General features: G+C 36.7%; 2 protein-coding genes across 6 annotated transcripts in view; one reads left to right on the top strand and one right to left on the bottom strand.

Moving 5' to 3' along the window:
• ankha (ANKH inorganic pyrophosphate transport regulator a) lies at positions 1-15,124 on the top strand. The gene is made up of 10 exons (XM_073830399.1): positions 1-115; positions 915-998; positions 2,651-2,821; positions 2,901-3,035; positions 3,121-3,213; positions 3,954-4,046; positions 10,662-10,791; positions 10,883-11,006; positions 11,347-11,446; positions 14,649-15,124. The coding sequence occupies exons 1-10, from the start codon at positions 113-115 to the stop codon at positions 14,775-14,777; spliced, it is 1,062 nt and encodes a 353-aa protein (XP_073686500.1). The 5' UTR covers positions 1-112; the 3' UTR covers positions 14,778-15,124.
• LOC141300089 (uncharacterized) overlaps positions 14,807-23,174 on the bottom strand; it is a 25,612-nt gene continuing 17,244 nt past the window's right edge. For 4 of the 5 annotated variants that reach the window (XM_073830396.1, XM_073830394.1, XM_073830397.1 and 1 more), the window contains 5 exons: positions 21,763-21,869; positions 21,499-21,642; positions 20,526-20,648; positions 17,061-17,330; positions 14,807-16,955 (listed from right to left, as the gene is read on the bottom strand). In XM_073830396.1, the coding sequence (XP_073686497.1) occupies positions 16,740-16,955; positions 17,061-17,330; positions 20,526-20,648; positions 21,499-21,642; positions 21,763-21,869 (860 nt within the window). In that variant the 3' untranslated portion in view covers positions 14,807-16,739. Of the gene's footprint in view, positions 16,956-17,056; positions 17,331-20,525; positions 20,649-21,498; positions 21,643-21,762; positions 21,870-23,174 lie in introns of all 5 variants that reach the window. The other variant, XM_073830398.1, reaches the window with a different exon arrangement.

The raw sequence follows: 23,174 nt of genomic DNA on the forward strand, positions 1-23,174 counted from the left end.
CACAGATCTGGGCTACTACATCATAAATAAGCTCCACCATGTGGATGATTCAGTAGGACTCAAGACAAGAAGGGCATTCCTCTACCTTGCAGTATTTCCATTATTAGATGCAATGGTGAGTATGAACTTCATATGTGACCCTGGGCCACAAAACCAGTCATAAGGGTCAATTAAGATATATACAACTATTTGAAAATCTGGAATCTAAGGGTGTAAAAAATCTAACTATTGAGAAAATCTCCTTTAAAGTTGTCCAAATGAAGTTCTTAGCAATGCATATTACTAATCAAAAATTAACTTTTGATATATTTATGGTAGGAAATGCACAAAATATTTTCCTGGAACATGATCTTTACTTAATATCCTAATGATTTTGGCATCTAAAATGCCAAATAGATGAAAAATCTATAATTTTGAGAAATAGAGAATTTCTACTTGCTAAGAACTTCATTTGGACAACTTTAAAGGAGATTTTCTCAATAGTTAGATTTTTTACACCCTTAGATTCCAGATTTTCAAATAGTTGTATATATCTTAATTGACCCTTATGACTGGTTTTGTGGTCCAGGGTCACATATTTTACCTTAATATGATAGATCATCTTTCGGATTAGAATGTTGGCATAGTTTTTCCTAAATACTTTGCTTCCATACAATTTTGCTTATTAGTATGTGTGAAATAGAAAAAAAATAAAGATTTGTTCGATTTGTGTAAAATTGCAGTAAATCTTGCAGAGCCAAATGAGGTGTAAAATTGCTGCTAATACTACTTTTGTTATATATGATATGGTTTAACTTCCATATGATATTCCATGCATGCAGACAATACACCTACTGTACACAGTATGCATACTGCTGAAATAGTCAAATGGTACATACTTTTTTCATTTGCAATGATTTGATTTTGTTCCAAAGGCGTGGATTCATGCTGGCATCCTTCTGAAACACAAGTACAGCCTGCTAGTGGGATCTGCCTCCATCTCTGATGTTGTTGCGCAGGTAACAAGTTTATAAAATAATAGAGATAATTTCTGTGTATATAGTTACATTTAAATGTAAAGTTTAATATTAATTATTATATTATAATTAATATTGTAAATCTATTAATTGTAATAATATTATTATTAATGTAATATTTATTCTAATTCATAAAATACATATAAAAAATAATTTGCAGCAAACGATGGGCGAGTTTGTCTCTAATGTTCTTTCACTGTAAACTGCTTTAATTTGAAACAAAAAAAATATATAGGGAGTGGCTTTATTACATCAGATATATGTTACTTTGCTCAGAGCTGATTGGTCCATTTTGGGTTTATGATCTCTAACCGAAAATAAAACCTGCTCCTAAACTGGGTAGCCCTGTAGTGTAAGTTACCATGCTGACAAAACCAACCCACTCTCTTGAGCCTGAAAAACGCAAACTTGCCTGGGTAAATCCGAAACCGGCTTTGTGTAACAGCTCTTAACCCTGAATTTGTTTGATATAGTAAAAACAGTAATATTACGAAAATATATTATTAAAAAAAAAAAAAGATATTTTAAAATGTAATTCATTTTCTGTCTTCAGCATCAAATAATTCTTCAGAAATCATTCTAATGTGCTGATTTGGTGCTCAGAAACAATAATTATTATTAATAAAAAAAAAATGTTGCTGATTAAATTCTTTGTGGAAACCTTGATACATTTGAAGAATTCTTTAATAAATAAGAAGGTCTAAGAACAGCTTTTATTTGAAATAGAAATATTTAGTAACATTATGAATGTCTTTACTGTCACTTTTGATTTTTAAATCACAATTTAATGCATACTGGATGAACAAAAGTATTAATTTCTTAAGAGAATTGTACTGACCAGACTTTTAAAAGGTAGTATAAATAACGTAATAATTTAAATATAACATTAATATTTAAAAATGGGTCTTTGTGAAAAAATAGTCATACATCAACACTATAAGCACAACATAAAAAACGTGACTGTAAGACACAACATTTTAATGTAGTGTAGCATAGCTTAAAATATTAAGATGAAAATGATCAGTATTTAAAATATTATTAGATTAATATGATTTAATTAAACTAATATTAAATAGTCGAAGACATATATGTGACCCTGGACCACAAAACCAGTCTTAAATAGCATGGGTGTTTTTGTAGCAGTAGCCAAAAATACATTGTATAGGTCAAAATAATCAATTTGTTTATGCCAAAAATCATTAGGATATTAAGTAAAGATCATGTTCCAAGAAGATATTTTGTAAATTCCCTACCATAAATATATTTTTGATTAGTAATATGCATTGCTAAGAACGATTTTCTCAACATTTAGTTATACATACCTCAATGGAAAGCTTATTAATTGAGCTTTTATATAAATCTCAATTTAAAAAAAAAATGACCCTTATGACTGGTTTTGTTGTCCTGTGTCACATATACAATTTTTAGCACATTATATATGCAAATCTGTGCTACCTACCAAAAGGCTATTTTGAGCACTCATTTTGCATTGCAAATGAGCGTGCAGCAGCAACAACATATCATATTTTTTAACTATTGGACACAAATATTTTTGCAGGCTTGTCATGTGTTTAAACATGTACTTGAACTTGCCCAATATGTAATTGATTCTTGACTCTTCTGTTCGCCTGCAGATAATATTTGTGGCGATTCTTCTCCAGAGTAACCTGGAATGTTTAGAGCCACTTCTTATTCCCATTTTCTCTCTGTACATGGGAGCTCTGGTGCGGTTCACTATCGTAGGACTGGGCTACTACTGTAACGTTCATGACAGCATTCCTGAATCAACCAGCATAGAACATGGGGTATGTTTATCAAGAAGATTTTTTGCAGAAAAATCAAAAGGTTGCTTCTTATATTCAGTGTGCTTGTGGTCACTTTCAGGGCGATGCCACCATAAAGAAGATGCTTAGTTTCTGGTGGCCGCTTGCCCTCATTTTGGCCACTCAGCGTATTAGCAGGCCCATTGTCAATTTGTTCGTCTCTCGGGACCTCAAAGGCAGCGCCGCATCAACTGAAGTGAGTACTGATGGGTGCTAGTATGTACTACAGTCATCAGTAACACTCAACAGCCTGTTCTAACTAAATTATGTGTGTTTGCTAGGCGGTAGCAGTACTAACAGCAACATATCCGGTTGGTCATATGCCCTACGGCTGGTTGACAGAACTGCGTGCCATCTATCCAGCTTTTGATAAGGTAGGTGGTGGTTTTTAGTTAGCAACTGCTTAGCAACACCCTGGCAACCACCATAAATGTCACAGCAATTTTTTTTTTTTTTCTCGTAGTGCCTATCCTATATTGTGTTGTTTAGTATGAGATTTATGTAAGTCCTTAGTAACTTTTATTTGTTTGGTTTGTCCTGAGGCTTTGGAAATATTTTTAGTGAACGCCCACTGACTAGTTTTCACAATAAAATGCCTCGTCCTGCAGACCTGTAATTATGTACCATTCAAAGACCTACAACAGTCAGACTGATTCATATGACGTTATATGCCTGATTCAACATGTTTAGGTGTTGCCCCTTTTTGATTTGAGACATAACTAGTATCAGATTTTTGTGGTTTAAGAGGCATTAGGTTTTAATTTTTTTTTTTTTTTTTAATTTGTGGTTGTGTTGGTGAGGCCGATTGAAAGATTTAGGTTAGGGAGAACTTGTTTTGTAACTTCTAAATTATGTTTTTGCAGTCACTAGCACTCAGTGTTCTTCTGGTAGACAAGAACATGGTTTTTATTGTTGATTCACATAGTTGTTTAGCAGGTGTGAAAACATCTTTCTTGGTGCCAGATTAGTACGTTTTAAGTAGGCTTTGAATATATTACATTGTCTAAATCATGTAAAAAAAAAAAAAAAATCCACACAAGAATAATGGCTTAGCTCTATTTATTTTTTAACGTCTATAATTTGGAAAATAATAGTATCTGTTCTTTTTCAACAGAGCAATCCTACTAATAAGTTAGCCAGTGGTCTGACGGTCACCAAATTACATATCAAGAAGTTCACACTTTGCTGTTTTCTCCTCTCCTTAACGGTAAGATCTGTTGAAATATTAATGTTTTAATTAAACACTGTTATTTTGAACATTCTACTTATTGAAGTATAAGTATATTAAGCAGTACAGTAATTTTCAACATTGAATAGGGAAAAAGCTACACTGTTAAAAAAAAGTTACTCTTAATTGTAATAATACTATTAGTATTACTGTTTTTACTGTGTTTTTGATTTACTGTATGCATGAAAAAGTCTTACTCACAACGGACTTTTTAGTCAGTAGTGTAAAGCTTTTTTTAAACCTCAAACCTACAGTTAACCTACAGTTAAAAAAAAAATGTGAAAAGTGCAGAACCTGATTTACATACATGTGCCCAGAGGATGTTTTCATGTTTTGAATTTCATTTGGTCTGTCAAGGCTGAGTCTGTTCAGATCAGCTGCTCAAGTTCCAACAAAAAGCACTAATCATCTCCTGCACGTGAAAATGGTGTGCATTTTTCACATGCCATACAATCAGTAAACACTGATTTTAGTTCCCACGTTGGTAGTAAACCCATTTTTCTTCTGTTTACTTGTCCTTCTCTGACCTGAAGGCCTGCAGTCAAAAAAACAACAGGTTAAAATGAGTCACAAATTATATAATGCAAGACTGGCGGCGGCTTGTGTCTCAAAACACTACCAGAGTTGTTAAAAGCAGATGTTACACATATGGTAAAGGTTTTACTTTATCCTAGACACACAAAAAAAGAAGTAAAATCAAATAAAACTGTTTTTTTTTTTTAAGATAAGCAATGAGAATAAACAATGTATCCTTGTTGTAAATAATCAAATAATTCTCTGATTTCTCAGACCAACTATAGTGCTTGGTTAGACGGGTCACAGTTTTTGCCGTATGTTTTTGATTTCTGTGACACGATTTGTAGGTCTGTTTTGCATAATTATGGATAACAGGATCAAATAAAATTGAGATTAAGAAAAACATGTGGGCAGATCCTGCACACCCACTTTTCTGAATGGAGATGTAATACCTGTGCCACCAATGGAGACGTCTCAAAACAGCCTGAAGATCTTTGGCAGCTTTCCTGCTTCTTGTTTCATAATGACAGTAGAGAAAATAACAGATCAAATAATCTTGCAGATAATATTTTTAACAAACCATGCAACAATCAAAAGTAATTGCATTAAATTTTTTATTTTATTTTGAAGTGGGAGAAAAATACAAAAATGTTGCTGCTTCAGTTGCACAGGTCTACAGGATTTCCTAGATTGTCTTTATTCCCATAAAGGACAATAGCTACAAAAATCAGTCATTTGTTTTTATAGGCCAGGTTGAGCATGCATTGATGAGCGGATCTGTCAAATTACACATTTTAATGTTTTTAATAGTGTTGTCACGGTACCAAAATTTCAGTATTCGGTACCAATACCAGTGAAAATCCACGGTTCTCGGTACCAATTTCGGTACCAAAGAAAAACACAATAACAGATTAATTGAGCAACACACTATTTTTTATTAATAAAGTTAAGCAAAAATAAAATGTACAAAAAAAACTTTGTAAAAAAAAATTCTTTATACTTGCGTAAAATTTTGTTAGTTTTTCCACAGGTTAAAAAAGTATTTCAAGGATTGTAAACATTTTTGTAGTTAAATAACATCTAAATAAATTACAGGCATAAAAAATGTAAACAAGGTTCACCCAAAACTTTTTGTCATATTTCTGCTGCTGCGGAAAAACATCTGTAACTGTTGTCTGTTTTAGAGTTCGCTGGGGTCTTTCATGATCTTCTGCAACTGTAAAAAGAAAAAATATACTTAAGTAAAGCAGTGTGCTAAGTCTGACCAGATGTGACATTAGATCATTGACACCAGCAAAAATATTAATTTTCAGTAAATAACAAACCTCAGCTGTTATAATAAATTTAGATAAGATTACATATATTAAGACCAGTGTCTATCACAGATGAAAACTGCAGTATTTAAAACACTTTACAATTTCCATTAGTTAGATAGCATCGCCTAACAATAAACAGTAGTTACATGGCAATTATTCTTCGTGAGGTTAGGCTAATTTCAACATTTACTAATGCATAAAATCATGTTAATCTGTTAAACATGAACAAACATGAATGATCATGTGTTTGTATTAAATAAGATTCACAAACATGAATTAATGTTGTAAAAATATATTGTTCACTCACTTTAAGATTATGTTAGAATATGATGCATGAATTTGATCTTATTGTAAAGTATTACCAAACTAAACAGGGAATAAAACGTGTTTTATTTGATTGTACTTTTATTCAATCCAAACTGCATTCATATTTATTATTATTAATAAGCTTTTTAAACCTGCTAGAGTTATTCAGCCAAGAACGTTTTCTGACAGACTGATATTAAGGACATAAATTAACGTCACATTTGTACATTCTCTAACACACATATTTTGGATACACGGGTCATTTGTGTGTAAAAAAAAAAAAGTAAATACATCATGTCCTTATTTTTTTTTACTCTAACAAAAGTTATAGGAGCGTTGTTTCTAATTCATTAAGGCCCAGCATATTAGCGTTAGCCGCGCTTATGCTAACGATTCACTACACAAACAGTGATGTTTATTTCAGTCTGACATTCAAATTAAAATACGCAACAATGCTCTAAATATGAAATTAAAATGAAACTTACCTTACTTGAAATATTTTATTTGATCCTGGAGTCGGTCTTTGAGGTGTTTTAAGTTTGATGTGTTTCCTCCTTTCGAGAGAACCTAGACAACATCTTTTGCAAATAGTTTTTTGATGATCTATGATGTTCGCCTTGTTCAGCCGCAAATCCAAACTATTTGGAGCAAGCCTGGCTCTTCTTTGTAAACAAGTGGAGTCAGAGCCGCGGCATCAGCAGCAGCGCTGGTGTTTTAATAAAGAGAGCGCAACTGCGCAGCGCGCACCTTTTGTATAGCGTATCAAGAACCGGGTTGACCGGATAGTCGGTACCACCGGTACTTAAGAAAACCTGGTACCGTAACGTTTTATTTTTTTTAGTACCGACTTGGTACCGAAGTACCGGGACTTTTGACAACACTAGTTTTTAACAAAGCAAAAACATCCATCCACACATCCCTTCATTTGGAATTCAGTGTAGTCAAGTCAAAGGCTGAGAGAAATAAAAGTCTTAAAGTGTTCGTGACAAGAACTGTGGTATGACTGAGCAGCACTGAAACTTAAAGTCAAATGCACATTATATGACTCAAGACTATGGCCTTTAACTTGGTCAGATGTGGATGATCTTTCACTGTAAATAGGCATGCCAGGCCTTTGTCAGACTCTTTTGTGTCAGAATAGAGGAATGCCTGTAGGCAGGGCGTCAAGCAGGCTTGACGTGAGACAATTGCGTAATCTGGCCTTGCTGGAATGAGAAGAGTCTCATAACAAAGACGCACTCAAAACTGACTGGCATATCAAAGATAATAGGGTAGAAAGAAACTAAATGTACACTAGAGATAATGCATATAGTGGTACACATTATTTTATTAGTGTTAGATATGCATTACCTTTTACTTTTATTCAGCAAGGATGAATTAGAATCAGAAGTGACAGTGCTAACATTAAGATCCAAATAGGCGTATATACAGACACGCACATACAGTCGAGTAAATATGCACAGATCAGGCATAATGTTATGACCACTTTACTAATATTGTGTTGGTCCACCCACTCCACTAGACCCCTGAAGGTGTGCTGTGGTATCTGGCACCAATATGTTAGCAGCAGATCCTTTAAGTCTTGTAAATTGCGAGATGGGGCTTCCATGGATCAGACTTGTTTGTTCAGCAGCACATCCCACAGATGCTCAATTGGATTGTGATCTGGGGAATTTGGAGGCCAAGTCAACACCTCAAACCATACCTGAACCATTTTTGCTTTGTGGCAGGGTGCATTATCCTGCTGAAAGAGGCCACAGCCACCAGGGAATACCGTTTTCATGAAAGGGTGTACATGTTCTGCAGCAATGCTTAGGTAGATGGTACGTGTCAAAGTAACTTCTACAGAACATTGCCCAAAGTATCACACTGTCTCCGCCAGCTTGTCTTCTTCCCATAGTGCATCCTGGTGCCATGTATTCCCCAAGTAAGCGACGCACACGCACTCGGTTATCCACGTGATTTATCAGACCAGGCCACCTTCATCCATTGCTTCATAGTCCAGTTCTGATGCCCACTGTTCTTGCTTTTGGTGGTGGACAGGAGTCAGCATAGGCACCCTGACTGGTCTGCGGCTATGCAGCCACATATGCAACAAACTGCGATGTACTGTGTATACTGACACCTTTCCATCAGAAACAGCATTAACTTCTTCAACAATTTGAGCTATAGCTAAAGTAGTAGACCACCAAGTGCACCCATGACCCTGCAGCCGGTTCACAACTGTTCCTTCCTTGGACCACTTTTGATAGATACTGACCACTGCAGACCGGGAACACCCCACAAGCTTGCTCAAATCTTTATGCTTGCCCATTTTTCCTGCTTTTAACACATTAATTTTGAGTACAAAATGTTTACTTGCTGCCTAATATATCCCATTCACTAACAGTTGCTGTGATGAAGAGATAATCAGTGTTATTCACTTGAACTGTCAGTGGTCATAATGTTATGCCTGAATGGTGTATATACAGTTTCCTAAATTTCGAGGTCAGTGATTAGCCCCATTTAAAGTTTGGTTTTTCAAAGCATATTTCATGAGGTAAATATATTCCAAAGCACTCAAATGAGATGTTTAAAAAAGAAATTAGAGAACACTTTCAGATACCTTGCAGTTATAGGTGTTAATCTGGCACCTGGTTGTAATTTTCTTAATTATCTGACAAACCCTATTTAACTGTCAGTCTAACTTTCCAGTTTTCACTGACTGTGCAAGATGATGAGCTGTTCTAAAGTGACTAAAACCCTCTGCCACAGGTTGGCCAGATGAAGGCCAAAGGGATGATTCTTTCAGCCATTGCAAGAGAAGTTGGTCATTCCAAATCAGTGTAAAAATGCAGTATTCTAAAAATCACAGTCACTAACTCATTCAAGTCCCCCAAAAAGGCTGGTCATCCACGAAAGACATATGCACAAGAGAACAGAATAATGCAGAGAATCTCTATGGGGAATTGGTTTAACACTGCAGCTGGAATTGCTCACCAGTTTAGTGGTGAAAAGGGTAAGGTCTGCAGCAATGCTTAGGTAGGTGGTACGTGTCAAAGTAACATCCACATAGATGGCAGAAAACAGGAGTAAAAGCAGTTTTTCAAAGCATATTTCATGAGGTAAAATATTCCAAAGCACAGTATAAAAAACTTAAATGAGATATTTGAAAAAGAAATTAGAGAACACTTTCAAATACCTTGCAGTTATTGGTGTTAATCTGGCACCTGGTGGTAATTTTCTTAATTATCTGACAAACCCTATTTAACTGGCAGTCTAACTTTCCAGTTTTCACTGACTTTGCAAGATGATGAGCTGTTCTAAAGTGACTAAAACCTTCTGCCACAGGTTGGCCAGATGAAGGCCAAAGGGATGACTCTTTCAGCCATTGCAAGAGAAGTTAGTCATTCCAAATCAGTGTAAAAATGCAATATTCTAAAAATCACAGTCACTAACTCATTCAAGTCCCCCCCCCCCCAAAAGGCTGGTCGTCCACAAAAGACAAATTCACAAGAGGACAGAATAATGCAGAGAATCTCTATGGGGAATCGGTTTAACACTGCAGCTGGAAATGCTCGCCAGTTCAGTGGTGAAAAGGGTAAGGATGTTTAAAAGAAGTTGGACTGAAAGCGCACACTGTCCTGTGACCAAGCCTCTTATCAGCAGAAAGAATCTAAAGGCCAGGCTCACTTTAGGGGCAGTCATGGCAGAGAATTGGACTTGTAACATAAAGGTTGCAGGTTTGAGACTCTGTAAATTTATTTAGGTCAGATGGGAAACATTTTGTTTGGTGCCAAACTAGGAAAAGACTGAGCCCACATTGTGTAAAGAAGTCAGTGAAAGGTGGAGGAGGAAGTGTCATGGTTTGGGGGATATCATGCTGCATGAGTTGGGCCTCTTATACAGCTACATGGCTGAGTGAATGCAAATGTTCATCAGAACTCCCTGCTTTCCTGAGTTCATCGCCCAATCAGCCAGTAATTTTCATGCAGGACAATCCACCCTGTCACACATAATGGGTAAAGCTGTTCCTTGAAGCTGAGAACTTTGAAATAATGAAATGGCCAGCCCAGAATCCTGATGTAAACCCTATTGGGAAAATCCTTGGAGAAACCCACTACAGACACTAAACTGTGGCAGAGCCTGGAAGAAGAACAATATTACACCAAAACAGTGTGAGATGTGCTGAAGTGTTTCAAAGCAAGGACCTTTACATTTCCTACTAACTGCTGTAACCTTTAGAAATTTAGTTGTAATCTTGGTACAAGAAATAAAGGGTTTTTGTTGAAATGCCTTGGTTATTTTGGAAAACTGTTCTATTAGCATGGTATAGCCACAACTAAAATTCCTTTAAAATTTGAGATAACTTAATCTTCATTGTTCAAAATTTTATGTCCACTTCATATGATGTAGCATTTTTACACAAAACTGCTAAATTAAGTGATTAGTGCAAATGCTTTTATCTGTTTTTTAGATGTGTTTCATTGTATTCTGGACCCCCAATGTTTCTGAACGCATCCTGGTAGATGTCATCGGGGTTGATATGGCCTTCGCACAGCTCTGCATTATGCCACTGCGAGTCTTTTCCTTCTTCCCTGTGCCTGGTACCAATAAGTCTTTTCTTCAACATTTTTTGACTTGATATCATTTACAGTGCATTGTATTCATGTGATCTTGTGTCTGTGTTGCTATCAGTTACGGTTCGAGCTCATCTGACGGGCTGGTTAATGACATTAAAGAGAACTTGCGTGCTGGCTCCTAGTTCAGTTCTGCGCATTGCTGTGCTCATCACCAGCCTTCTGGTGCTGCCTTACATGGGGTTAGTATACAGAGGAAATATACAAATATGCTAAATGCATCTCATTTAAATATATTCTGAATGTGCTCCTCTGCTCAGTATGTGATCTGTGAAGTAATTAGCTCTCATGCTGCCTCTGAATTTTTAGTGAGTCTAAAAATAAACCGATTCTAATCCCTGTCTGCATTTTGTGAATTAATTATGACTCCACTCCTCAGCTGATGCGAACTGCTGCAGGAATTTTCAAAATAAGCTCGGAAAATTGTTCTTTAAAGTTTATTTTTTTTAACATAGCAACACTGTACAGTATTAAAATCAGCTGGTATTATTTTGAAATCACATTGGTTTTGTCTTTGTGCAGAGTGCATGGTGCCACACTAGGAGTGGGGTCTTTATTAGCAGGATTTGTGGGAGAGTCTACCATGGTCGCAGTGGCTGCCTGTTACGTATACCGAAAACAGGTGAGGAGCATCAGATTGCCAAAGTTAACGATTCTTTAGAAATATTACAGCTAGTGTCTGATCTACCTTATTTTTCAATGAAGTAAGCTATTTTCTGTAAATATGCAAGATTCAAATAGGCTCTAAAGAAGTACAGTAAACATAATGCAGTTTGCACTTTAAAGCAGTGTGCTTATAATTATGATAGTAAAATAATATAAGTCAGTTTGCAACATCAAGCAGTATAACGGACTGTTGTAGCTAAAATATCTGGAAGCTAATGACACAAGATGCCTTATACAATGCCTTGCAAAAGTATTCATACCCCTTAATTGTGTTCACATTTTATGTTGCTGCCTAATGTTAAACTGCTTTAAATTACTTAAAAAAAAAAAAAAAAAAAAAGGTTTTTGACATCTTTGCAAATTTATTAAAAATAAAAAACTTAAATGATTCAATTGCATAAGTATTCATACCCCTATTTGGGACCGTTGAAATTTAGCTCAGGAGCATTCATGTGAACCTGTAGCAACTTCAATTGAATGGGTATGATTTGGAAACACACACGTCTAAACCAAGCCCTGAGGTAAAAAAAAAAAAAAAGAAACTGCCTGTAGAGCTCAGAGACAGGTTTTCTTCAAGCCACACATATGCGGAAGAGAAACAACCATGACTCTTCCTAGAGCTGGCCTCTTGGCCAAACTGAGCAATTGATGGAGAAGGGCCTTGGCTAGAGTGGTGACCAAGAACCTGATGGTCACTCTAGTTGAGCTCAATGATCATACAGGTCCTTCTCAAAAAAATAGCATATTGTGATAAAGTTCATTATTTTCTGTAATGTACTGATAAACATTTAGACTTTCATATATTTTAGATTCATTACACACAACTGAAGTAGTTCAAGCCTTTTATTGTTTTAATATTGATAATTTTGGCATACAGCTCATGAAAACCCAAAATTCCAAAAAAATTAGCATATTTAATACATATAAGTGTTTTTAATACAAAAAAAGTCAACCTTCAAATAATTATGTTCAGTTATGCACTCAATACTTGGTCGGGATCCTTTTGCAGAAATGACTGCTTCAATGCGGCGTGGCATGGAGGCAATCAGCCTGTGGCACTGCTGAGGTGTTATGGAGGCCCAGGATGCTTCGATAGCGGCCTTAAGCTCATCCAGAGTGTTGGGTCTTGCGTCTCTCAACTTTCTCTTCACAATATCCCACAGATTCTCTATGGGGTTCAGGTCAGGAGAGTTGGCAGGCCAATTGAGCACAGTAATACCATGGTCAGTAAACCATTTACCAGTGGTTTTGGCACTGTGTGCCAGGTCGTGCTGAAAAATGAAATCTTCATCTCCATAAAGCTTTTCAGCAGATGGAAGCATGAAGTGCTCCCAAATCTCCTGATAGCTAGCTGCATTGACCCTGCCCTTGATAAAACACAGTGGACCAACACCAGCAGCTGACATGGCACCCCAGACCATCACTGACTGTGGGTACTTGACACTGGACTTCAGGCATTTTGGCATTTCCCTCTCCCCAGTCTTCCTCCAGACTCTGGCACCTTGATTTCCGAATGACATGCAAAATTTGCTTTCATCCGAAAAAAGTACTTTGGACCACTGAGCAACAGTCCAGTGCTGCTTCTCTGTAGCCCAGGTCAGGCGCTTCTGCCGGTCCTTCTTCACAATCTTCCTCAGGGTCCGGTCACCTCTTCTCGTTGTGCAGCGTTTTCTGCCACACTTTTTCCTTCCCACAGACTTCCCACTGAGGTGCCTTGATACAGCACTCTGGGAACAGCCTATTCGTTCAGAAATTTCTTTCTGTGTCTTACCCTCTTGCTTGAGGGTGTCAATGATGGCCTTCTGGACAGCAGTCAGGTCGGCAGTCTTACCCATGATTGCGGTTTTGAGTAATGAACCAGGCTGGGAGTTTTTAAAAGCCTCAGGAATCTTTTGCAGGTGTTTAGAGTTAATTAGTTAATTCAGATGATTAGGTTAATAGCTCGTTTAGAGAACCTTTTAATGATATGCTAATTTTTTGAGATAGGAATTTTGGGTTTTCATGAGCTGTATGCCAAAATCATCAATATTAAAACAATAAAAGGCTTGTACTACTTCAGTTGTGTGTAATGAATCTAAAATATATGAAAGTCTAATGTTTATCAGTACATTACAGAAAATAATGAACTTTATCACAATGTGCTAATTTTTTTGAGAAGGACCTGTATATGCAGATGGAAGAAACTTACAGAAGGACAAACATCACTGCAACACTCCACCAATCTGGGCTTTATGATGGTGTGGCAAGACTCAATCCTCTCCTCATTAAAGACACATGGAATTTGCAAAAAAAAAAAAAAAAAAAAAGCACTTAAAGGGCCTTCAGACTGTGAGAAACAAGATTCTCTGGTCTGATGAACTACAATTCCAAGCATCATGTTTGAAGGAAACCAGGCACTGCTCATCACCTGCAGAGTACCATCCCAAAAGCAAAGTGTGATGGTAGCAGCCTCATGCTGTCAGTGGCTTGTCAGAGTAGGAAAAAAGCTCAGTGAACCAAAATATTGAGATAGCCTTAATGAAAACTCAGGCCAGAGCATTCATAACCTCTGACTGGGGTTCACCTTCTAACAGGGCATATCCCTAAGCACACAGCAAGAGTGGCTTACAAACAACTCTGTGAATGTCCTTGAGTGGCCCAGCCACAGCCTGGGCTTAAACCCAATCAAACATTTCTGGAGAAACCTGACAATGTGCATCTACCCCATCCAACCTGACAGAGCTTGAGAGGCAAAGAGATGAGGCGAAGAATGGCAGATAATTGCTGAAAGGTGATGTGAAAATCTTGTTGCATCATACCCAAAGAGACTTATAAAAGTCGCTATAAAGGTGCTTCAGCTAAATACTGAATACTTACGCAATGTACTTATTTCAGTTTTTTTTCTTTTTAATAAATTGATGATTTGACAGTTGTTTTTGCTTTTCCATTATGTTGCATAGAGTGTAGATTGATGTGGGAAAAAAGTAATTTAAAGCAGCAACATAACAAAACATGAAAAAAATGAAGGGGTGCAGTATGAATACTTTTGCAAGGCACTGTGCATTCAAGTTAAAAATTGTTATATTTCTATGTAGATTTCACTATAACCGGGCTTTAGACTGATAAAATACTTTAGTATCTGTTCTGCAATATTTATCAGCATTACTGTCTGTTTTTAGAAGAAAACCCCAGAAGCAGAAATGGTTGTAGAGGACAACTCTTCCCCAATGAATGAAATCCCCTCCAGGACAGAGTTAGATGTCAATGAAGAGCCTGAGAATGAGCAGATGGAAACAGAAGATGAATGAATCAAGGCATGGAAAGAAAAAGTGGGGTAGAAGATACGTTTTCCTTTCATTTGCAGATGAAGCGCATGTACAATGTCTTGGATTTTTGACGAAGAGAGTCAACTAGTACTTTATCATTATACTATTTTTTGTTTTCAAATACATTTTTTCAATTTTTCCATTACCCCAGTGGAACTGTCAGCTTGAGTGATGCTTGTATGGGGTACAATGAGCAGATTTGCATGTCTACATCAAATGCACTCCTGCACTTTTTGCACTGAGGCATATTTACACAGACGTCTTCCAAAGTTCCTGTTCTGCATCCTGTGGACATTTTTGCCAAAATAAACCGTTACAATCAGAAAGAATGCTTCAAGAACAGGGTTGAAAAATGTTTTAATGATAGAACTGTTATCTAAACTTTGACTCTGAGACGTAACGTCTATTCCTCTTGCCTTGAGACGCACAATGAATAGTTACACTTAGAGTGTATTATAACTAGCTCAAGAGGAATTTTATTTTACTGACTTGGGTCACAGACTAGATTCAATTGTGTATGTCATTTGATTTATTTTTGTATTTACTGCACAATTTCAGGTTTTGTATACTTGCAAATGTCACTATGGAGACATTTAGGTCTGAAGATCACTCTTCTATATACAAAAGACTATTTATTTGAGCTTTTGTGAAAGCATGAACAGATCTTTTTCTGATCAGATCTGATCCAGTATTTTGTGCTGGGACCACATTATAGAATCTAGTTTTTTCATTTTCCAGATCATGGAAATTTACTGTAAGCTTCAGTTTCATTATCTGTTTTGCAAATTACTAAATGGAATGTTGTTTTGGCAGTTTTTAGGTCCTCATGTTACTTTAGGTGCTCATGTTACTCGTTGCTTGTGGTCTAAATGACAGCTCATATCAGCACATACAAATAAACTAAGCACATATGAATGCATTATGGTTATTAAATGTGCTAAAGCTGTCCTTTTTCTGCATTTCTCATGTTTTGTGCATAGTAAAGTGAGAGGCTGAATAGAATAGTCGTAGAATATTTTATTCATATTTCCTCAAATGATATTTTCTTCCAGTTCCTGAAAAATGAGTATTTAACATAACTAATACTGTATAGCTTTGTATGTTTGGCAATAAAGTTAGTTAATGTTAATCCGTCAGCAATAAATACAAAAATTCAGATTGGGGGGGGGGGGGGGGGGGATACCACCAAAATAAAAAGTGCAAGTAATGAGTTAAATATTAAGCTGTCTGGAACTCTTCTTGGCATCTATATCACCAGCTGCCTGCTAACGTGACTTATGCACGTTATTGTTGCTTTCAATGTCTGTTAAAAACATGTAAACATTGCATAACATGATGGCAACATAAATTATTCTTACTTTTTTTAAAGAGTCTAAGTACTCTAGTTTTAAAAGCGTAACCAGTACAGGAAACTTTTCCATTTATAAATAATAATGTTTAGAAAAGTGACATATCTGATATTATTTTGTTAAAACAGCCTTAATTAGTGCCCATGGCTATTTTCTAAATGTTTTTACTTGCTTACAGACTTTTATCTCATTCCCATACTACACCCACAATACATTCTTTTGAATTAAAATTCTCTAAAATTATTGTAAACTCTTTAGTATTTTTTTTAACATTGACAATGTAAATCAATGCAACTTCCAACAGTGCTTAATACAAAAAAAAAAGGAACAGGGTTAAAGTAAAAAGGCAGTAAGGTTTTTTTTTTTTTTTTCCCATTCAGAACCAGTGTTAATCACAGCATTTCCTGGCAGGCTGATGTTAGTACTGTGATTCATTTAGGGGAAAAACCTGAGCACTTCTGCTTGCAATTTGATCTTGGTAGATTGCTGTAAATTCCCTTCATCTTTTTATTCACTGGCTGACCAACAGATCATTTTTAGAAAACAAACATCATGCCACTTTGTAGATCAGATTTGTTCTCTGAGGTCTCTGTTGTTAGGTCATCGTGATATCTTCTCTGTGCTGGTGTTGAACGTTTTTCCTGACAGGGACGTTGTAATGGCGATCGTCCTCTGTGACGATACACACACAGGGCCACTCCTGCTTGTGGTCGTCTGGGTAATGCGTCACAAACTCCTCTGTGTCAGTCATGTACAGACGGAAGGCTTGAATGGTGTGCTTTAAGGCATAGCCCAATAGAAACATCTCTACCTACAACAAAACAAAGCAAATATACTTTTAAAAGTATATATCACAGCAGAAGTCTTTAAATTGAAGAATAGAGGTACGGAGCTCTAAGTTTGTCCTCATACTTGCCTGTTCTACCCCTCCACTGAAGCCGATCTGGCTCAGGTGATTGGCCAGGAGGGTTTGGGGGTTTTCTGATGTGTCGCGGGCAAAAAGAAGCCAGCAGAACACAGGCACTTCTTGATCTGTCGTCATCTTTTGATGAAGGTCAACAGCTTCGGCCAGCATTAGAAACTTTAGTGCTTCCAGAAGACCATACTCCTCTTCTCCACTCTGAAACACACGCTCACACAAATTGTGCTTCTCCTCTTGGCTTTCACAGGCTGCTGCTGCCTGCCACTGAATAAAAAGCAAATAAATGTACAAATGTGTGAAAACACAGAAATTATCTTATTTTCTTTATTTAAACTGAAAAGAAACTGAATTTCTCTGGTGCAGTAGTGGATAATGTACTGTGATTAACCAATCAGTATCAAGTATTCCAGAAAGAGGTGTAATATATGCTATGATACACTATATAGGTATGTGCCAAACAATTTGAATATCGAGGGAAAGTCCATTTATTTCAATAATTTGTTTCAAATTGTCAAACATGTATGTTATATTAGTTCACTACACACAAAGTGAAATATTTCAAGCCTTTGTTTAAATTTTGATGATTATGGATTAGGGATGCACCGATACGAATCGGCCGATCATGCTTGCGCGTTTTGTCAGTAAAGCCGGTTCTGTAATCAGCGGTAAATGCCATCAGGTGCGTGATTTCACGTTGAGCCGTATATACTACACACAGCCGTTGTTTACCGACGAGCTGCGCAAATCAATGTTCATTATCAGTGTGAATGTGCGCAGCTCGTCAGTGAACAACGGCTGTGTGTAGTATATACGGCTCAACGTGAAATCACGCACCTGATGGCATTTACCGCTGATTACAGAACCGGCTTTACTGACAAAACGCGCAAGTGATCGGCCGATAAGGATCGGTGCATCCCTATTATGGATTAAAGACAAAAAAAAAAAAAAAAAAAAATCCAGTATTTCACAAAATTAGAATATTTCATGTGACCAATAAAAAAAGGATCTTAAACACACTTTGGCCTTCTGAAAAGTGTGTTAATGTACTGTATCATGTCCTCAGTACTTTGTTGGGCCTCCTTTTGCACTAATTACAGCATCAAGGTGGCGTGGCATGGAGGCGATCGGCCTTTGATGCAGTTGAGGTGTTATGGTAGCCCAAGTTGCTTTGAAATTGGCCTTCAGCTCATCTGCATTTCGGGGTCTCTGTTCCCTCATCTTCGTTTTGACAATACCCCATAGATTTTCAATGGGGTTTAAGTCAGGCGAGTTTGCCGGCCACTCATGTACAGTTATTCCATGGCTATTAAACCAGGAACTGATAGTTTTAGCTTTGTGGGCAGGTGCCAAATCCTGCTGGAAAATAAAATCATCATCTCCAAAAAGCTTGTCGCAGCAGGAAGCATGAAGTGCTCTAAAATTTCCTGGTAGACAGCTGCGTTGACTGTGGACTTGATAAAAGACAATAGACCCACACCAGCAGATGACATGGCTCCCCAAACCATCACTGACTGGAAACTTCACACTGGACTTTAGGCAGCTTGACTTTTGTGCCTCTCCGGTCTTCCTCCAGACTCTAGGACCTTGATTTCCAAATGAAATGCAAAATTTGCTTTCATCTGAAAAACAGGACTTGGGACCACTGGGCAATAGACCAGTACTTTTTCTCTTTAGCCCAGCACAGACGCTTCTGACATTGTTTTTGGTTCAGGAGTGGCTTGACGCATGGAATTCTTCAGCTGTAGCCCATGTCTGTATGTGGTGGTTCTTGATGCACTGACACCAGCCTCAGTCCACTCCTTATGAAGCTCCCCCAGATTTCTGAACCACCCTTGCTTGACAATCCTCTTAAGGATACGGTCATCCCTGTCACTCGTGCACCTTTTCCGGCGACATTTTTCCCTTCCTCTTAACACTCTTTTAATATACTTCGATACTGCGCTCTGTGAGCATCCAGCTTCTTTTGGAATTGCCTTTTGAGACTTTTCCTCCTTATGGAGAGTGTCAATGATGGTCTTCTGCACAACCGTCAAGTCATCCCCAGCAGTCTTCCCTGTGATTCTGAAGCCTGCTAAGCCAGACTGAGACAATTTAAAGGCTGAGGAAACCTTTGCAGGTGTTTTGCCTTAATTAGCTGACTAGATTGGGACACAGGGAGCCTACAATGTTGAACTTTGTCATGATATTCTAATTTTGTGAAATACTGGATTTGATTTTTTTTTTCTTAACTTTAATCCATAATCATTAAAATTGAAACATATAAAAGGCTTGAAATATTTCACTTTGTGTGTAGTGAACTAATATAACACAAGTTTCACTTTTTGAAACAAATTATTGAAATAAATGGACTTTCCGTCGATATTAAATTTTTTTGGCACATACCTGTATATTACAGTTCATTTTCATTTCTTTATTTACTCATTAATTATTATTTTACGTTATTGCCTGTTTGACGCTCACAAGTGAACACAAGTCTGAAATCTGCATAAATCTTCATGGTGACTTAATTTTGGTAAACAAAAGGGTCTGTATCAATCATGAAATTAATTTCATAAAGAAAAAAATTATTTTGTGAAAAAATATGTGATTCCATACATTCCATTTATGAATACAATATGAAATGGGATGTACAAAATATACAAAAGCTCTTCTTGGGCAAAATGCATTTGTGATACAGCTCCCTAGTGAAAAATTATTATACTGAAATGTATTTAAAATACATTTATTTCATGCTAAGTATACTACAAATACATTTACATATTTATATATATTTAATAAAAATGCCCTGCAGTTGTACTTTTGGTGTATTAAACTGGAATACTTAAAGTCTGCTGAATTGGAACAACTAATTCTGTACATAATGCTAATTAATTGTGCGTAAGTAGTACTGAAGTATATTTGGTTGTGTTAAAGTGGAACTACTGCAAGTATACATCAGGTAAACTTGAAATATCTTACATTTAAAGACTAATATTATTCAAGGATCATACAATCCTCATCAATAGTGACATTGAAATACATTTTAGGCTAAATATTAAGAAATGTGCACTGTGCACAAGTAGTACTCCAAATAAAGTTTAATTAAAATTATTAAATCAGGCTTGGGTGATATGTCTGAACTATAATTAGTATGAAATAAATGTATTTAAATATATTACTTTTTTTTACTAGAGAACAAACCCTGTTTTCCACAAAATTAGGTGCCCTTAAAAATATATAACTCACAATGGTGAGAAATAAAGTGAGAATTTTGAGATAAAAGGTTGCAATTATCTTTTTTTTTAATTCCATGGTAGAAAATGGCTTCTGTAATTAAATTTAATACAAAAACAGCATTTATTTGAAATTGTATTACTATTATTTTACTGTCAGTTTCCATTAATTTAATAGATAATGATTCATTCCTTTAAAAAAAAAAAAAAAAAACTTAATGCACAGCAGAAAAAAAAAGAAATTCACCTTCTTTTTAAAGAGATCCAGATAATATTTTAGTCTCTCCACAGAACTTTCCTTCTCACTTCTAGATTTGCATTCTGGAGGAAACACCCATCCACTGATCAAATGCTCCTGACCATCTGGCAACTGTGAAAAGAACCAGCAGCTGTTAATCTGAGCTAGAAAACAACACATACCTTTATCTACGTTTACATACATCTAAATAATCTGTTTCTAATCAGATTAATGGCTCAATCGGACTGAAAAGCCTTCATGTAAACAACGCAACTGATCCAACTGAATTAAAAGGGGTGGTGTAGACATAAGATATTCTGATCCACAGGCAAAAAAACAGCATATAAACATTGAATCTGACTTTTTTCTCAATTAGATTTAAAAATACAGTACCTGTGCCATGATGTACATGTTTACATAGGTTTTATGTCATACAAATGTGTGTATGTTTATGTTTCATCTCTTGTGAACTGGTCAAGTGGATGAAACTAATTATTTACTACATACTTTCGAACAGAAATTCGAACCATATTGGTGTGTTTACAGTTAATATATTCAGAAATTTAAGAATCTAAAATCATACTTCATTCTGACAGATAAAAACTGCATGTTAAGATACCTAGTGTCAGATAAACCTTACTCTGGGTAGATGCCAATTGTAATCTGACACAAATGAACAGTCTGTACTCTTTATCCATGTTACCTGCACCCAGATCTACCCATTTATTTGTCAGCTAAAATTTACCGAATGACGCACTTTGACACTTTTGACAGCTCCAGGGCATTTGTTGATGTAGAACTATAGGTCATACTATTGTATTCCCGTGGGATCGAGCACAAAACATTATTATGGGTGTTTAAGTCTCTTTAGATTTTTGACAAAGAATCACCACAGCCCTTTTCCTCTGCCAGGTACTCCAAGCCTATCTGTCCAGCATTGAATAACCACTTGAAGTTAATAAAAGTACAGAGGTCTCCTCACCAATAGAAAGCCATCATCCTGTATCCAGGTGGGCATATTTGTGCTGTTTGCCAGCACCTGATACAGTGTGGCTCGTAGGGCACAGTAGTTATCGCCTCTTACTCTCCTCAGACCACTAAAGCTACGGGACATCTCACTGTAGCCCTGAAACAAGCACACAGAAGCAAGTCAAACTTCTTAAACAAGCACAGAACGGTCAATTAAAAGTCCAATAGCATACTTAAAGTACATTTCAGGAAAGAAAAAAAAAGTTAGTTAGGTCACCTTTCTGATGAGAGTGCTTTTGGTCGTGTTTCCCTTCCATTCTCTCTCACTATAGGCCACTATGTCTACAGCTGGTGCCAAGCTACATCGGGTCTCTATACCAGGAACTAGACAAGAAGAAAAACAGATGATGACACCAAATGAGATGTTAATCTGGATGCAGAAAACCTTTGGACCAGCATCTGTCACATTTTCACAATTATTTGATTGTCTGTAATACATTTCCTTAAAGGGATAATTCACCCAAGAATGAAATGCAACACGTGCTGTATACAGTGAGGGAAAAAAATTTATCCCCTGCTGATTTTGTACATTTGCCCACTGGAAAAGAAATGATCAGTCTGTAATTTAAATGGTAGGTTTATTTGAACAGTGAGAGACAGAATAACAAAAAAAAAAAAAAACATTTCACATTTCACAAAACACATTTCAAAAAAGTTATAAATTGATTTGCATTTTACTGTGACATAAGTATTTGTCCCCTTCACAAAACATGACTTAATACTTGGTGGCAAAACCCTTTCTGGCAATCACAGAGGTCAGACTTTTCTTGTAGTTGGCCACCAGGTTTGCACACATCTCAGAAGGGATTTTGTCCCACTCCTCTTTGCAGATCTTTTGCAGTCATTAAGGTTTCAAGGCTGACGTTTGGCAAGTCGAATCTTCAGCTTCTTTCACAGATTTTCTATGGGATTAAGGTAGGGCTGTCCCCGACTAAGAATTTTCATAGTCGAATCAGAATTTTCGAATCTTTCTATAGTCGACCGATAGTCGAATCATCTAGGCTTATGTGTGTGTGTGAATGGGATAGGAGGGACACGACACTATAGTCAGCAGGAGGGTAAAACAATTTTTATTTTATTTTACACACTGCACACAGCAACAACTTTTAATAAAGCGACCAAAACTGCCTGCCTGACTGCAAAACTGACAGACAAACTTATTTAGGTTTAAATAAAAAGACAGAACGCGCAAGGCGCACAGCACTGCCTTTTTTGCTAAGCAACGACCAAAACAGCTGTCCTGTCAGTCAAATCAAAGGATTATAGCGCGAACGCTCTAAAATCTAGTTTTTTGCTGTTGATTAAACTGTCATATTAGCAGAAACCCTAAATAATACAGCCCCTGGTTTCCCATGATAGACACCAAAGGTTTCTCCTCTATTTCTTGCAGTCTCCGGACTTTTTAAGCGACGGTAAACTTTCGAAGACCCGAAAGATTGGACAATGGGAAAGAACGCGAATAACGTTGGGCGTTTTTCCGCTCAGAGTTGATATTTTTTTTCAACTTCAGGCGCTCAGAGCGCTCCTGCAAAAACGCGAGGCGCCGGGGACGCATTAACGGAGCGCAGAACGCTCACTGCCAACAGAAAACCATTCAAAAGAGGCGCCTCCAACGGCAAAAACGCGTTC

This window comes from Garra rufa, chromosome 24, assembly GCF_049309525.1.
Source record: "Garra rufa chromosome 24, GarRuf1.0, whole genome shotgun sequence".
In the NCBI taxonomy this organism is placed as follows: Eukaryota; Metazoa; Chordata; class Actinopteri; order Cypriniformes; family Cyprinidae; genus Garra; species Garra rufa.

Excerpts from the sequence above, each read along its gene's own strand:
- ankha (XM_073830399.1), top strand. Across the intron at positions 3,036-3,120 it reads GCAGCGCCGCATCAACTGAA|GCGGTAGCAGTACTAACAGC; the intron begins GTGAGTACTGAT and ends TGTGTTTGCTAG. Across the intron at positions 11,007-11,346 it reads CTGGTGCTGCCTTACATGGG|AGTGCATGGTGCCACACTAG; the intron begins GTTAGTATACAG and ends GTCTTTGTGCAG.